The 16,871-nt window shown below is 36.1% G+C and overlaps 1 protein-coding gene and 1 pseudogene across 1 annotated transcript in view; one reads left to right on the top strand and one right to left on the bottom strand.

Annotated features, from left to right (window-relative positions):
- Positions 1 to 13,859, top strand: part of C2CD6 (C2 calcium dependent domain containing 6) — a 126,365-nt gene extending 112,506 nt beyond the window's left edge. The window contains exons 13-15 of the mRNA XM_012556045.1: positions 5,985 to 6,059; positions 7,531 to 10,836; positions 13,596 to 13,859. Of these exons, the coding sequence (XP_012411499.1) occupies positions 5,985 to 6,059; positions 7,531 to 10,836; positions 13,596 to 13,859 (3,645 nt within the window). The remainder of the gene's footprint in view (positions 1 to 5,984; positions 6,060 to 7,530; positions 10,837 to 13,595) is intronic.
- A 2,111-nt stretch (positions 13,860 to 15,970) lies between these two features.
- LOC101345372 (heat shock factor-binding protein 1 pseudogene) lies at positions 15,971 to 16,288 on the bottom strand (annotated as a pseudogene).
- Between the last annotated feature and the right edge of the window lie 583 nt (positions 16,289 to 16,871).

Genomic DNA, 16,871 nt, shown 5'->3' with positions numbered 1-16,871 from the left:
GAGTCGACTTTAATGACGTGGATGGTGTCAAGCTTTTGGGACCTTCATTTGCTGAGGTGGCACAACTCAAAATGAGAAGAGACAGCTGCAAATATCCATTAATAATTGGAACGTGGAATGTACGAAGTATGAATCTAGGAAAATTGGAAATCGTCACAAATGAAATGGAACACATAAAGATCACTATCCTAGGCATTAGTGAGCTGAAATGGACTTGTATTGGCCATTTTGAATCAGACAACCACGTGGTCTACTATGCTGGGAACAACTTGAAGAGGAATGGTGTTGCATTCATTGTAACAAAAAGAACATTTCAAGATCTATCCTGAAGTACAACGCTGTCAATGATAGAACGATATCCATACGCCTACAAGGAAGACCAGTTAATACGACTATTATTCAAATTTATGCACCACTAAGGCCAAAGATGAAGAAATTGAAGATTTTTACCAACTTCTTCAGTCTGAAATTGATCGAACATGCAATCAGGATGCATTGATAATTACTGGTGACTGGAAAGCGAAAGTTGGAAACAAAGAAGGATCAGTAGTTGGAAAATATGGCCTCGGTGATAGAAATGATGCCAGAAATCACATGATAGAATTTTGCAAGACCAATGACTTCTTCATTGCAAATACCTTTTTTCACCAACATAAAACGGCAACTATACACATGGACCTCGCTGGATGGAACACACAGGAATCAAATCGAATACATCTGTGGAAAGAGATGATGGAAGAGCTCAATATCATCAGTCAGAACAAGGCCAGGGGCTGACCGCGGAACAGACTATCAGTTGCTCATATGCAAGTTCAAGTTGAAATTGAAGAAAATTAGAACAAATCTTCAAGAGCCAAAGTACGACCTTGAGTATATCCCACCTGAATTTAGAGACCATCTCAAGAACAGATTTGACGCGTTGAACACTAATGACCGAAGACCAGACGAGTTGTGGAATGACATCAAGGACATCATACATGAAGAAAACAAGAGGTCATTAAAAAGACAGGAAAGAAAGAAAATACCAAAATGTATGTCAGAAAAGACTCTGAAACCTGCTCTTGAACGTCGAGTAGCTAAAGCAAACGGAAGAAATGATGAAGTAGAGGAACTGAAGATTTCAAAGGGTGGCTTGAGAAGACAAAGTGAAGTATTATAATGACATGTGCAAAGAGCTGGAGATAGAAAACCAAAAGGGAAGAACACGTCTGGCATTCCTCAAGCTGAAAGAACTGAAGAAAAAATTCAAGCCTCGAGTTGCAATAGTGAAGGATTCTATGGGGAAAATACTAAACAATGCAGGAAGCATCAAAAGAAGATGGAGGGAATACACACAGTCATTATACAAAAAAGAATTGGTTGATGTTCAACCATTTTAAGAGGTAGCATATGATTAGGAACCGATGATACTGAAGGAAGAAGTCCAAGCTGCACTGAAGGCATTGGTGAAAAACAAGGCTCCAGGAATTGACTGAATATCAATTGAGATGTTTCAACAAACAGATGCAGTGCTGGAAGTGTTCACTCATCTATGCCAAGAAATTTGGAAGACAGCTACCTGGCCTATCAACTGGAAGAGATCCATATTTATGCCTATTCCAAGAAAGGTGATCCAACCGAATGTGGAAATTATCAAACAATATCATTAATATCACACGCAAGTAAAGTTTTGCTGAAGATCATTCAAAAGTGGCTGCAGCAGTATGTCGACAGGGAACTGCCAGAAATTCAGGCCAGATTCGGAAGAGGATGTGGAACCAGGGATATCATTGCTGATGTCAGATGGATCCTGGCTGAAAGCAGAGAATACCATAAAGATGTTTACCTGTGCTTTATTGACTCTGCAAAGGCATTCGATTGTGTGGATCATAACAAATTATGGGTAACGTTGAGAAGAATGAGAATTAGAGAACACTTAATTGTGCTCATGAGGAACGTGTACACAGATCAAGAGGCAGTTGTTTGTACAGAACAAGGGGATACTGCGTGGTTTAAAGTCAGGAAAGGTGTGTGTCAGGGTTGCATCCTTTCACCATACCTATTCAATTTGTATGCTGAGCAAATAATCTGAGAAGCTGGACTATGTGAAGAAGAAAGGGGCATCAGGATTGGAGGAAGACTCATTAACAACCTGTGATATTCAGATGACACAATATTTCTTGCTGAAAGTGAAGAGGACTTGAGGCACTTACTGCTGAGGATCGAAGACCACAGCCTTCAGTATGGATTACTCCTCAACATAGGAAAACAAAAATCCTCACAACTGGACCAATAAGCAACATCATGATAAATGGAGAAAAGATTGGAGTTGTCAAGGATTTCATTTTACTTGGATCCAGTCAACACCCACAGAAGCAGTAGTCAGGAAATCAAAAGATGCATTGCATTGGGCAAATTTGCTGCAAAAGACCTCTTTAAAGTGTTGAAAAGCAAAGATGTCACCTTGAAGACTAAGGTGCACCTGACCCAAGCCGTGGTTTTTCTCAATCGTATCATATGCATGTGAAAGCTGGACAATGAATAGGGAAGACCAAAGAAGAATTGACGCCTTTGAATTGTGGTGTTGGCGAAGAATATTGAGTATACCATGGACTGCCAAAAGAACAAACAAATCTGTCTTGGAAGAAGTATAACCAGAACGCTCCTTAGAAGGAAGGATGGCGAGACTATGTCTTACATACTTTGGACATGTTGTCAGGAGAGATCGGTCCCAGGAGAAGGACATCATGCTTGGTAAAGTAGAGGGTCAGCGAAAAAGAGGAAGACCCTCAGTGAGATGGACTGACATAGTGGCTGCAACAATGGGCTCAAGCATAACAATGACTGTGAGGATGGTGCAGGACTGGGCAGTGTTTCGCTCTGTGGTGCATAGGGTCGCTATGAGTCGGAACCAACTTGACGGCACCTAATAACAACAAATAAAAATAAGCAAAGGATTTGAATAGACACTTCAACAAAGAATATTTACAAATGGCAAATAAGCGCATGTAAAGATGCTCAAAATCATTAGTCATCAGGGAAATGCAAATTAAAACCACAATAAGACACCATGGCGCACCCCTAGAACGGCTGAAATGACTGACAGTACTGAATGCTGGTTGGACTGCTGAGTAACTGCAACTCTTATGATTGTGGTGGGAATGTAAATTGGTACAGCCACTTTGGAAAATAGTTTGGCAGGTTTTTAGAAATTTAAACATACACTTACCGTATGACTCACCAATCCCACTATGGGAATTTACTCAAGAGAAAGGAAAACTTGTGTCCCCACAAAGGTCTGCATATTAATGTTCATAGCAGCTTTATTCATAATAGTCCTAGACTGGAAACAACCCAAATATCTATCCATTGGTGTAAGGATAATCAAATATGGCATGTTTATACAATGGAGCAATAAAAAAGGAATAAGCTACTGACATATGGATGAATTTAAATGAAAGGAGCCAGACACAAAAGACTACATACTGTATGTTTCCGTTTATATGATATTCTGGAAAATGCAAAACTCTTGTGACAGAAAGCAGGCCAGTGGCTTCAAGGGGCTGGGGGTGGAGAAAGGTTATTCTGCAGAAGGACATGAGGGAATTTTTCTGGATAATGAGGATGTTTTATATTACGATTGTGGTGGTTGCTGCATGACTGTATATATTTGTCAAACCTCACCGAGCTGTACACTTAAAACTAGTGAATTTTATTGTATGCAAATTATACTTCAATAAAACTGATTAAATAAAATAATACATCATAATACAAAAAGGAAATGTCATATTGCAACTATAAACTACGGCTGAAGGAGAGAGACTCCCGTTCCTCAAAGGCCAATGAAATTGCTTTTATATTTTTTTATAGTTTGCTTCCTTTATGGCAGTGTTTCCCAAATTTCAGTCAGTTGTATACCTCTTACATGTTTTTTTACTTTTGCTATATTAGAGTAGTATTTATTTAATATTTTTCTTTAAATTGATGAGCTGTTTTTACTGATATAAATCTAATACTTTATAAATATACATTAAATGGAAACCATTATCACTGTCGTAAGCAGAAGGTAATTCTAAAAATAAATATAAACTTATTAAAATAAAAATATCCATCCATATAGCACCTAAAATCATCTGGACTACTATTTTTCAAGTTATACTCAATGTCCCTGTTTTTTATACTTCTTGTCTTCTTTCTTTGATAATATTTCATTTCACTGGGGTATGCCCTGGAATAACTTTTTTAATACAGTCTGCATTGTTAGTAAATTTTTTGAATCTTTAAATTTCTGAAATTGTTTTGTATTTTCCCTTACACTAGTTGATAGTCTGAATTCTAGCCAACTTTAAAGGCATTGCTCTGTTGTTTTGTATTGTTCAGTGGCAGGGATGAAAAATATGATGCCATTTTGATAGTTATTCTTTTGTAGGTAACCCATGTTTTCCTTCTGAAAGCCTTTAGGATTTTGTTTTCAGCTTTGGGACACTGGGCCCTTTGGATCTGAATACTCATTGCTTTCCTTGACTCATGTCGATTTTCTTTTATTTAAGAATAGAGTCATGTTACCTGCTTATTAACAGTAATGAAACTTTAGAGGAATCCAAAAGTATATCTTATGTAAACATCATTCATTGGATTGTTATCTTAAATAACTTTGTATAAAATGAACCCTCTACAGACTAAAGGAGATAATGTATAGGAAAGCAGTTTCAAGTACTGGGTTCTTTACAAACAGGTGGTATCAGATTTTCTCTAGATGAGTTGGCAGTGTGGATGCATATTAAGATACTTCTAAAGCCACCCAGGCTCCGTTACTACAGTCCTGATTGTATGGTGGAAGGAGCACCAGATAAGAATTTAGGACACCTAGGATTTAGGCTACTAATCTTCTGTGTAACTTAGAATAAGAAATTTCAGCTTTGGATTTTTATGTAAATAAAGAAAAGGACTGGATTATTACTAAAGTGTCCTCTGTCTCTAAAAATTTGATGATTCCATGTAGGGTCTCTGAGTCTTAATCCACTCGACCACAATGGGTTTGGTTTTTTTTTTGGTTTTGGTGATTCTATAATTGTCCCTCTACACCTTGATTTAGTAACACCAACTGTTTCTTTTAGCAGTTTTAGTTACTCGTTTACCAGTGACAGATTGAGAGTTATTGAAAACGCTGTCTCGATATTATACCACAACCCATTGCCGTGGAGTCAATTCTGACTTACAGCGAACCTATAGGACAGAGTAGAACCTCCCCGTAGGGTTTCCAGGGAGTGGCTTGTGGATTCAAACTGCTGACCTTTTGGTTAGCAGCCGAGCTCTGAACCACTATGCCACCAGGGCTCTGACCAATATAACTGCCACTTACCTAAAATATTTCACAACCTTTTAAAAACAGGTTACATTTGTTTGACAATTCTTCTTCTTTTCTACCTTTTTTTCTGCTTAAGGTTGCTGTGCATTATTTTTTGACTTTTCAAATACCCATAAACACCTTATACGGTGAATATTACAATATTAAGGAAGCTAAGATTATGTATAGAGGGTATTGGTGGTTCCATGGTAGAATTCTTGCCTTCCATGTAGGAGACAGGGGTTCGATTCCTGGCCAATGCACCTCAAGCACAGCTACCACCTGTCATCATTGGAGGCTTGCATGTTGCTATGATGCTGAGCAGGCTTCAGTGGAGCTTCCAGACTAAGACAGACTAGGAAGAAAGGCCTGACAATCTACTTCCAAAAATCAGTCAAAGCAAACCCTATGGATCACGAGTCAATCCTGTTGCACATGTGTTTGCCATGAGTTGGAGCTGACTCGAAGGCAGCTAACAACAACAAAGATTATGTATATACAGATTTCTTTGCTAACTGGCAAAGTGAAGTAGTAGTTATTGTGAGAACGATATTTATTTAGGTTTTTTATCTCTTTAATAACTTGAAAGAATAAAATAATCTTGGGAGATATTCTTGCATTACAAGTAGTTTAAAATTAAAACTTCTTTTTTTATTAGGTGTTTTTTTCACCAAAAGAACTCACATCACCATCTCTCAGACCAAGACATACAGAAAGCAATACACAATATCAGGTGAGTCCTGAGTTATTCTATCCCAATATCAATTATATTTAACTACATCGTTTCTCCAATAACCCACTGCCATCAAGTTGATTCTGATGCATAGTGACCCTATAGGACAGAGCAGAACTGCTCCATGGGGTTTCCAGGGCTGTAATCTTTACAGAAGCAGACTGCCACATGTTTCTTCTGAGGAGCAGCTGGTGGGTTCAAACGCCAACCTTTTGGTTAGCAGCAAAGCACTTAACCACTGCACCACCAGGGTTCCTCGTGTTTCTTCAATACTTTAAGTAATTGAATAGTTCTAAAACCTGGCTCAGAGATCCTGGGTGGCCAGCATGCTCAGCTGCTAACCGAAAAGTTGAAGGTTCTAATCCACCCAGGGATGCCTTGGAAAAAGGCCTGGTGATCTACTTCCAAACAAAATCAGCCTTCGAAAACCCTATGAACCACAGTTCTACTCTGACACACGTGGGGTTGCCATGAGTTGGAGTTGATTTGACAGCAACTGGTTTTTAAAACCTGGTGACCCATTAGAAACACTTGGATATCTTTAAAAAAAAAATATTCCCAGGTCCCACCCTTGACCTACTGAATCACAAATCTGGAGGTGGAACCAGAGAATTTGTATTTCTCAAAAAACCTAGGGGATTCTTATGATGCCACCTGGGTATCAAGTAGCATTTGAAAACCAGCTGTACGCATTAAAATGAACTTTGAATTACTAAACTGAAATAAACTAAAACAAGTATTAAGCTGATTATTTCACATTTTGTTTTTTTCAATTGGATACTGAAGAAGTTGTATAAGTAAAGGGTTTGAATAGAGATTTCATTTTAAAGGGTGTTTCAATAATAGAATAGCCTGATCTCAGAGCTATAAAACTGCTTATGGATATTACACTAAAATTTCACTGTAACATGAAGTTTTTTTGTACTGGTCTCAACCATTTCTTCAATAACGATTCATCAAAAAGCAAGATTTTACTGTGACATATTAAGTACTAGGTGGAGCTCATCATTGTTGAAACTTCCAGACTTAAAGGCAGTTGATATATGCCCCAAGTCAGTCTTTAGAGAATGTTTATGATACTTTTAATGGGACATCTACTTTTTCTACACTGCTACTAAATTGGTAAATATTTACATGGATAAGACTTAGATCCTGACAGTAGTCACTATTTAAGCAAATACAGCTAATGCTGGAAATTGACACAACTATTTGTGGATGGCTTTTAAAAAATATTCCAGGTAGCAAAAATCACATAGACAAAAAATAGTGTTCAAATTAAAAGAGAAAATTTTCATTTTTATTCCAATTTCAGATAATTTAAAAGAATTAAAATTGGTTTTCTCCTCCTTATAGATGGTAGGAGAATGAATAGATACATTGACAGTTTGCTCAAAGAAAACTAACTTGAAAATTCATTATAAATTCAAAATAAATGCTACAGAAATTCTTTTTTTTAATATTACAATTACAGACATTCAACATCAAGGATGGTTTTGATCCTTTTTTAAGGAATATAAACAACAGAATGTCAGTCAGAAAAAGGAAAGACCAAGATATGCCTAAATGTAGAAAAATTTTAAGTGCAGAGGTTATAGAGCATGAAGACCAAGATCCTCCTTACCCAGCACAATCAAAAACTGCAGAACCTACTAACAAAATCTGGGCTCATGATCCTGATATCATCACAATAAAGCCTTTAGACACTAAATTAAAAGGAAGACTACCAAATGTATCTTTATCAAATTTTGAAGGAGAATCATCAATGACTGCAAATGTAGATACATGTCGCCTCTCAAAGTCATTAAATCTTACCTCCCATACAGAAAATTTAAAACAATCAATGGTGCTGAAGTCAATTTTAAGTAAAAACCTGCAAGACCATTTAGATGAATTATTTTCTAAACCAGAAGTTCCTATGGACATCGAAGTAAGAAACAAAAACCATAGATCTCCATTTCTGAGTGTTCATCATGATAAATCAACAAGTAGTTTGGAAGACAAAGTATTGGAAAAAATCCAAGACTTAAAAAGTTGGCTTCCAGAAAAAGATATTTTAAATTCAAAGTCTCTTTTAAGTCAAATAATTAACAACACGCCTACAGATTCACTTTCAGAAGGTGGATCAGGAAAATCTACAGAAGTAGAAAGCGAACATAGCTCTGCAAAAGACTTGGAGGCTGGTGTACAGGACTATGTTATAAAGCAAATATTCACCTCAGCAATCTCCTCAGATTTGGAGAGAAGAGTGAAAGGGCCCAGTGGAAGAAAGCTGAATGTGCAGGATCAATTACCCACAGCTTGGGAGAGAAGTTTGCCTTCGCATAATGGCGCTCACTATGAAGAAAAAGATGATGAAGAATTGTCACAGTCCAAATCTGCTATAAATCAGATAATGCAAGCATCTCCTGTAGATACTCTTTTAGAATCTGGGTTAATCAAAGTGACAGAATTAGATAAAGAACACCAAGAGAGTTCTTTGGGGGATTCAGAAAAAGTGTCTCTTGAAGAAAAGCCAAACTATTCCACAAAGGAGTATTCAAAAATCAAAACTGAACCTCTTTCAGAGCAGAATATACCCGCCATTCCCAAAGAAGCCACTTGTGTTCTCGATACAGTTGAATTTGTAGAGGAAGGTCAAAATATACCCCCACAAGATTCAAAATATCATTCAATATTAGATATAAAAACAGATTTACCAAGGAATGGTCAGAGGCTTTATAAAGAAGAAAGTGATCTTAATACTACTTTGGAAAATTTAAGCAACTTGTTAATGGATAAGCTCAATGAGTCAGATACAATAATATTAAAATTCTGTTTAAAATACATCCTCAATGTTTTTTTCAAATACAGGCAGTCTGAAAGAAGAAGACAACCAGAAAGAGAATTACAAAGACTAATTCAACATTCTTTTACAAATAACACAGAAGACCCTGAAGAAATCAGAGAGAATTTTGACGAAGCAGACAAATTAGATAGAAAACCTATTTTGAACCCAAAGCTCTGTGTATTTCTAGAAGAACTCTCAGAGTCAGAAATAAAAAATTTTAAAGCTGAATTAAGTAAACATATCCAGCATTACCTTGTAGAAAGACTTTCAGAATCAGGACATATCACCAAGGACAACTTACCAAAAATCTATCAAAATCTGTATTTGCTGAATCAGAAATCAGAACCAAGAGGGCAAGACATTTTTCAGGAGAAATATTCAGAAACTGTGAAAGAAATCATGTCTTTTATAAATAATTTTCATCGTCATTTCATAGATAAACATTTAGAAATAAAGCTAAGGTCTTTTTTAAGTGAAATTCTCAAAAACTATTTCCTAGAAAACTTTTCAGAAAGCAAGTCATTTAAAGAGACAGAACCTGCGAGTATACTCTCAAGCACATCTTCTCTGAGAACTGAAAGTGCCTCAATATCTTTACATAACTCAGGACAAGATATTTCAAGAGGGAATTTTGGTAGAAGAAGGCTTGAAATAAACTCGAAATATCCTTTAAATAAATCTCTACAAAACTACCTTATAGCTTTACCAGAAAATGAACTATTAAATCTAAAAGCTGATTTAAGTAAACACCTCCAGAGCCTTTTTATAGAAAAACTTTCAAAATCTGGACTAATCACAAAGAGGCAATTAGAGGAGATCAACCAGCATACAAATTTGATTAATTCCAGTTCTACACCATTAAAATGTATAAAGACAGATTTGTCTTTTAGAGATGAAGGTAAGCTTATGGAGGAGCATTCAGAGAAGCAAAATAAATATTCAAACATTGCTCAAAAAAACACTTTACAAAAGATTCCTGAGGATAGACTTATAGAAACAGAACTGATCAGAATGGAAGAAACAGAATATTTTCCTTTGCACAATATTAAAGAAAATCTATCAATAATTAGGGAACAGAAAAGATATTACTCTGAAGAAGGAGCTAACACGCTAAGTTTAATAAAAGTATACCCTTCTTCCAACAAAAATATACAGGAGATTCCATTAAATAAGTCATCAGAAAGACTTACAAATATAATGTTTAAGAATCAAGGGAAAGAACATGACTTCATACAGTTCCCTCGAGCAGAAAATTCTGTTTGTAAAGCAGAGACTCAAGATCCATATAGTTGGGGTGGTAAATCAAAAATAATTCAATCAAACGCTTGCTTTGAAAGGACACTGAAAATGAAGTCCCTTGAAAAAAAGGAGCATGTTAACATCTGTAAACTAACCGTAGAGAAAAAACCCGAAGCAGGACTGTCACCGAATCCAAGAGTTCCGAATTGCAAAGTGCCAGATGAAGATGAGTACTCAAACAGACTTACTTTTCCCTCATGGCAGAGACACACTTTAACTCATTTCAACTCAGAGGCTGGGGAGACATCAAGATTAGAAGCCCAGTATTGTCAGAGATTGAAAGGAAATAATAACAACAATAAAAAACAACATTCAGTAACATTTACAGAATACAAGAAAGAAATGCAAACCCCTTACAAAAAAACAACTGAAATTTGCAATGAAAAATGTGCCAACATCCCTAAATCACAATCTTTTAAATGTAATGTTTTAGAAGTTGACAAAATCTCAAAACCATCCCTATTCCCAGAAGTATTAAAGAGAAACAGTCTAAAGCCCAAGGTCCGAAAAGAAAGAGATCATGTCAGCAAACAAAAGTCATTTAGCAAGATAGTTAAGATATCACCAACCACACTGCCCCCAGCAAGAATCCATCTAAAGAAATCTATTCCAAGGACATTGCTTCATTGGACTGCAAGAACAATTACACATGTAATAATGTTTTTCTAAGTCTTCTATATTTGGTAAAGTTCTATAAATAATTTACTTTAGGATATATATGTCTGTATGCAAGTGTGTGTGTAGCCTTAATTGCCCCCAAGACATACAGACCTCAAAATTAAAAAAAAAAAATTCTTAAACTCAGTTATCACCTCAGCTGATTCAAAATGCAATCACAAAGCAGAGGGACTTAACACAGCTGGTGTCTTTGTATGAATTAGATCAAGGGAACGCTCTCTAGAGCATGAATTAGAAAAGGCACCCTTTCTTCCGGGCAGGCCCTCCAGCCTGACATAGGCTGGAGCCAGGGCACATGGCCCTAACTGTGAAAAACTGGCTAGATTTCAGCCCTGACTCACCCCTCAGCAAGGGGTTGTACAGGCAGGCACAACCTGTACAACTGTTGGCAGTGGTCACAGAACTGGAATTTTCTTTCTCATGTAGATATAAGTATAAATATATAGTTTTTTTCCCCAGATAGTTAGCTTATCTTTGTCTCAGTAAATAAATATGAAGCTCCTACTATGTGCCAGTTATTTTTTAAGACTTAAGGATCTGCAAAATTTATAATCTACTGGATTATGAATTGCAAAATTTTAACTTCTACTTTTTTCACTACCACCCCTCTGCTATATCATGTGCTGTGAGAAATGTGGGAATTCAAATCTATTTTTAATATTAACATAAATAAAACAAATATAAAGGTAAATTTGCTACTAGACTTTAAATAAACCTTTGTAAAACAAAGTTAAAATACAGGAATGCAAGAGACTTAATTTTCTGGATCACTGCTCTTTGTTAGTATGGATGAGCAGACATGACCCATAATTGGGAAAACTTCTAAGTTCTAAAACTGATATTAAATTGATAATTTGATGTGCATAATTCTGCCTTTGAATGAAAAAGTTGATTACTTTCAGAATAGTAGATTTGAATTTGTTTTCTACAGTAAAGCAAATCATTAGCTTTGAAGTGTCAGGGTAAATATTATCAGTATAGCTTACCTTCTAGCTTGGATTTTTCTTTCCTAAAAATAATTCAGTATTGAAGTATATATGTGTGTGTGTGTGTGTGTGTGTGTGTGTGTGTGTATACGTACTAGGAAAACAAAGTAGAAGACAATGGGCTCATAGTTTTTGGAGAGCAAAGACTTTCTCAAGTTCCTTTAGACAAATGCAATCTAAAATATCACATTTTAAAAGGAAACAAGAAATTAAATCTGTGTTAAATGGTATGAGATTATATAGGATCTCCAAACCACTACTTCATTGCTGGGTACTGAAAAACAATGCCCTTAAGCTTAGAGTAGTCAAAGGAGAGCTACCTTCATTTTCTCTGTCAAACCAGGCGTACCTAAACTTTTCTCTCTAGTGAAGTTGACAACAGGAAGTGAGTGGTCTAAGAGGGCATTTGTCAGATGATCAGAAAGGCTTATTCATCTGGATTTTCTCAAATCCAGGCATCTCCCAAAGGAATCAAAACAGAAGACAGAAAAATTGAGTTGTAGGAGCACCTAGAAGACAATAACTATTGGTGTGGGCCTCCATGCCCTTCCACGGGCACTCCAGAAAGCAATTACATCAGTTCTGAGGCAAAAATTATATTCTTCAACAATATATCAGATATTCTCTTAAAAACATGGCTTACCTAATTATCCCATGTACTTAAGAGGGAAGAGAAAGAATGTTTCCTTGCCCTCTGCAAAACCAGGCAAAAATGTAAAGTAGATGGAATTTGCCTTTAGATTCTTCCTACCTCCTTTTTTATAACTTTTCTTTCTAGCTACCCTAATTCTTCTCAGTGCTGCCAACCTCCTCCCACTCCCCAGTTCCTCTCCAAATCAAAGTAGCCTATTCTCTTTGTGTGGCAGTCTGTGCAAGGTGTTGAGGCAACTGCTCAAACTGCTGAGTAAATTAACCAAAACCCATTGCTGAGGAGCCGATTCCAACTTAGGGCGACTCTGTAGGACAGGGTACAACTGCCCCATAGGGTTTCCAAGGAGCGCCTGGTAGATTCAAACTGTCAACCTTTTGAGTAAACTAGTTTACACTAATTTGAGAATGACTCCTACCCTTACTATTTCATCAACTTAGGTACCCTAATCTAGGCTAACTACTTCTCTGCTAATTAGACATTTTTAAATAACATTTCAAAGTACAACTTCATACAACTTTTTTCCCATAGTTTGAGTTATTTCTTTAGACTAGATTTCCAGAAGTGAGATTACTGGATCAAAAGAGATTTGTACACACGCACACACGAATATATATTTATAATATGATATATAATATACTATAGGTATAATGTATATTTACATATATAAAGAATATGTTTATTAACTTAAAGAATGAAAGCTTAGATGACATGAAAAATAAAATGTAAGGTTCGGAATTCATATTTGGAGTTGGGGGAGAGTACTTTGGTGCAGAAGAACTACAGAACAGGCTGGTCAGGTTTGTCTAAGAGTCTGACCTCTGAGGACAGCTCCCCTAAGTTTTTCTGGTTTCTAACTTCATATCTTCCATCTATTTTGAAATTCATATCTTCGATCTATTTTGAAACAACAGATCCTTTGAAACAATAAGTTTTTTTAAGTACAGTTTCTAAGGTAGTAGTTAATGGGACTGCCTACAAAACATTTGATGCTGTCATTCTTTAACTATTGATATTACAAACTTTAGTCCTTGTAAATTTAAAATGCATTTTAAGAAACCCAGCTTACCAATCTGATCTTTTATTTTAATGTTTAGGATTGTTCAGATAAATTTGAGGATTTTCCTGTGACCTCATTTAAGCCTCTTGAAAAAACAAAATCAAGGGCAAGGCTTTTAGGAAAGAGACCAGATGATAGCCCAAATCAGTCAAAACACTCTGCAAGACCGCATACTGCTCCAGGGGGTAACAAACGACCGGAAGGCTGCAATGGAAAATTTAAAAGTCCTCGACTGGTTTCAGCAGGCTTAGTTCATATAAATGATACAATCTCGAATTATGAAATGCATAAAATGCAATAAAAAATCAATTAAAAGAGAATATTGAAAAATGTTCACTCATTTGTGATATTATCCAAATGTCAAACACTTCAGAATGACATATGAGGCCAGCAGTCATTAAGAATATCATTTCTCCCTTTAACAAAATGGTTTGAAGATCTGTCCTGTGTGATAGAAGTCAGCAACCAAATTTCATCTTGTTAGAACCATTTTGTTTTGATTAAAATGAAAAAGAAGCACTTTTGATGTAAATGTGTTTTTGTTTATGAGACCTTAGGGAACTAACATGGAATTACATATTCAGTTCATACTCATAAGATTTGTTTCCTAGCTCTTTCTTTTTTTCACTATATAATAGTATCTTAGACTTTCTAAGCCCTGTTATGCTCTAAATGATACTTATGTACCCAGTTTTCAGGTTTTCTATTTGTAGTTATTCATAGCCTTTTACTATTAATATACTTTGACTCTTCAGCTCTCATTGTATTTCTAGATCCCTTAACAATCTGCAGTTCTTTGGGCCAATAAACCTTCCATTAATTTTTGTTTTTCAACAGCAGGATTTCAGGCACCTTTATTCAGGGCAGATTACTGGTTAGGGAAGCCTGCCTTTAGAAACCTTCTTTTTTATTTACAGAAGCCAACTTCTACCTAAGTCCTGACTACCCTTACAACAGCAATAGGCCATATAGTTTCCATTTGCCATTTCCTAGGCTTACGGACACCTGTACACAGGCTTCACCTGGCCTGGCTAAAGCCTGGTGCTCTGGGGCTAACCTGCAGCACTCTGGCTGACCTGCGCTAAGTGGCAGAAGATAGTAATAGCAATCACTCCATTTTGTTACTGAAGGATGTTACTCCATTGTGTTCCCCATATAATTTATATGAGGCCAAATTATTCCTTAATTTTTTATATGTGTAATACAAACAACCAAGACTGGAGATAAAAGGAACTTTAAAAAACCATAGAGTGTTCATTGAGGATTTCTATGAAGCAACATACTATTCCTCAACTTCTTAAATTTTTCAATTTTTTGTTATATAAAATCACTTTGGGGTGACAATCACGTCATCAATATTGGCCTTTAGGTTGACGAATGACTGACACTGCATTTTTCAGTGGCAAGAGTTATTATCCCTGTCTTCTATAATCAGTAATAACATTGCTACTCTGCAAGTATTTAGTGAAGAGTTTAAAACAGGATTTTGTAAAAACCTGAGCCTACTACAAAGTCATCATCACTTTCTAGCCAAGCAGCTGGACTCAGTATGGTCTTTTACCCTTTTCTGTAGGTAATTTGTGTTTCTTTTTCCAATTAATAGTTCAAAGAAAAGATGGAATAATTGAGTTTTCAAATCCTGCCATTTTTTTAATGATAACTATCATAGATGAACAATATAGGGTTCTACTGAAGTATAAGAATCTCATGCAAAACTCTAACAAATGATGTCTCATTATGTTAGGCTATTCCATTATTTTCCATATTTAAAAATTCTAACACACTAAAGTGGCAGTAGTTACTTTTCATGGACTTTAGCATCTGATCTCAGGCACTTATAATAGAAATAGAGCCGCGGTTCAATTCTAAGGTTTGGTAACATAAGAGTGCCAGATATTTCTGAATAAACAAATTTTAAATGTTTTTGGCCATTTGAAAAGTATTACCAACACTCTATTTGGCGTTAGTTCAACAGTCACTTTGTGCTGAGTATTAAAAACCCCAAACTTGACTAATGTCTTACTTCACAAAGTCTAGTTATAATTGAAGGGTTTACTATTTGTCTAAGAAAAAAACCACACAGCAATTTTTATCAAATAGCAACTACTACAGAAGGAATGACAGAAAATGACTTCACAAAAAAAACTCTAAAATTTTAACAATTTTTTGTGGGAACTGCCAGAGTTTTAGTGTTTAATATTTAATAGCACAATCAACCAAGGTCCAAGATGTGAAGTTACCATGTTTAAGAAACTAGGGGAAAAATCACTCTGAAAACTAACTGTATGATTTATGGTAAGAACACACACTTTATAATATAATATAAAACCTGTCTACACATAGTAGTTAGGTGCACAAAGCCATTTGGTCTTCTCTTGGCTTGTAAAAACGATGTTCGAAATCTCAGTGTAAATTACCAGCAACCTTCAACTCTTTTGTGTGGCAGGGATCTTGTTTCCACCTTCCAGTTCTTCCACCCCAGCCTGGGTCGTGAGGTCTGCAATATTTCTCTCTGGATCATCAGTGCGACTACTCATGTCATCAATTCTTCCAATGATCTTGTCGGACATGGTCTGAAATTTATCTTGCATCTGTTGCAACAGTATCTGAACCACCGAGGTGAGATCTTGCACGGTCTTGGGGTAGGTCTTGGCCATCTCCCTGGTTCCCAGCTTGGTGGTGATGTCTCTGACCGTCACCTACACTTCCATTTGTCTGCCCCTTCCACTGATTTTAACATCATCTGATACTACAACTTTTTACACTATCAATAAAGATAACAAAGAACAGATGCCTAATTCCTGAGGCATCTTCTACACTGGAGTGATTTTGCTTACTCCAGAAATTGTGAAGGGGCATTTTTAATAAAACCAAACACAGGAAATTGCATAAAATTATAGAAATTGCATAAAATATAATTACTTAGCTAAATCAACCACAACTAAAAAACCAAACCTATTGCCGTCGAGTTGAATCTGACTCATAGCAACCCTATAGGACAGAGTAGAACTGCTCCATAGGGTTTCCAAGGAGCACCTGGTGGATTCAAACTGCCTACCTTTTGGTTAGCAGGCAAACTCTTAACCACTGCACCACCAGGGTTTCCAGCTAAATTAACACAGGATTTAAATCAGAGACTTCTAAGAATTGGTTCTATTTTTATCAATATCATATCTGGCTCTTGTTGAACTTTGCTCCATTCTTGAGAAAACTTCAATTTATAGAACTTTTGTCAGTTTCAATTTTTCTACTAAGAATCAGAAAGATGATGGGGTTTAAATAGAATTGGCTGATGGAAAACATAATTCCTGAT

This window comes from Trichechus manatus, unplaced genomic scaffold (assembly GCF_000243295.1).
Source record: "Trichechus manatus latirostris isolate Lorelei unplaced genomic scaffold, TriManLat1.0 scaffold00056, whole genome shotgun sequence".
NCBI classification, from domain to species: Eukaryota; Metazoa; Chordata; class Mammalia; order Sirenia; family Trichechidae; genus Trichechus; species Trichechus manatus.
This window is presented reverse-complemented; position numbering and strand designations above follow the sequence as displayed.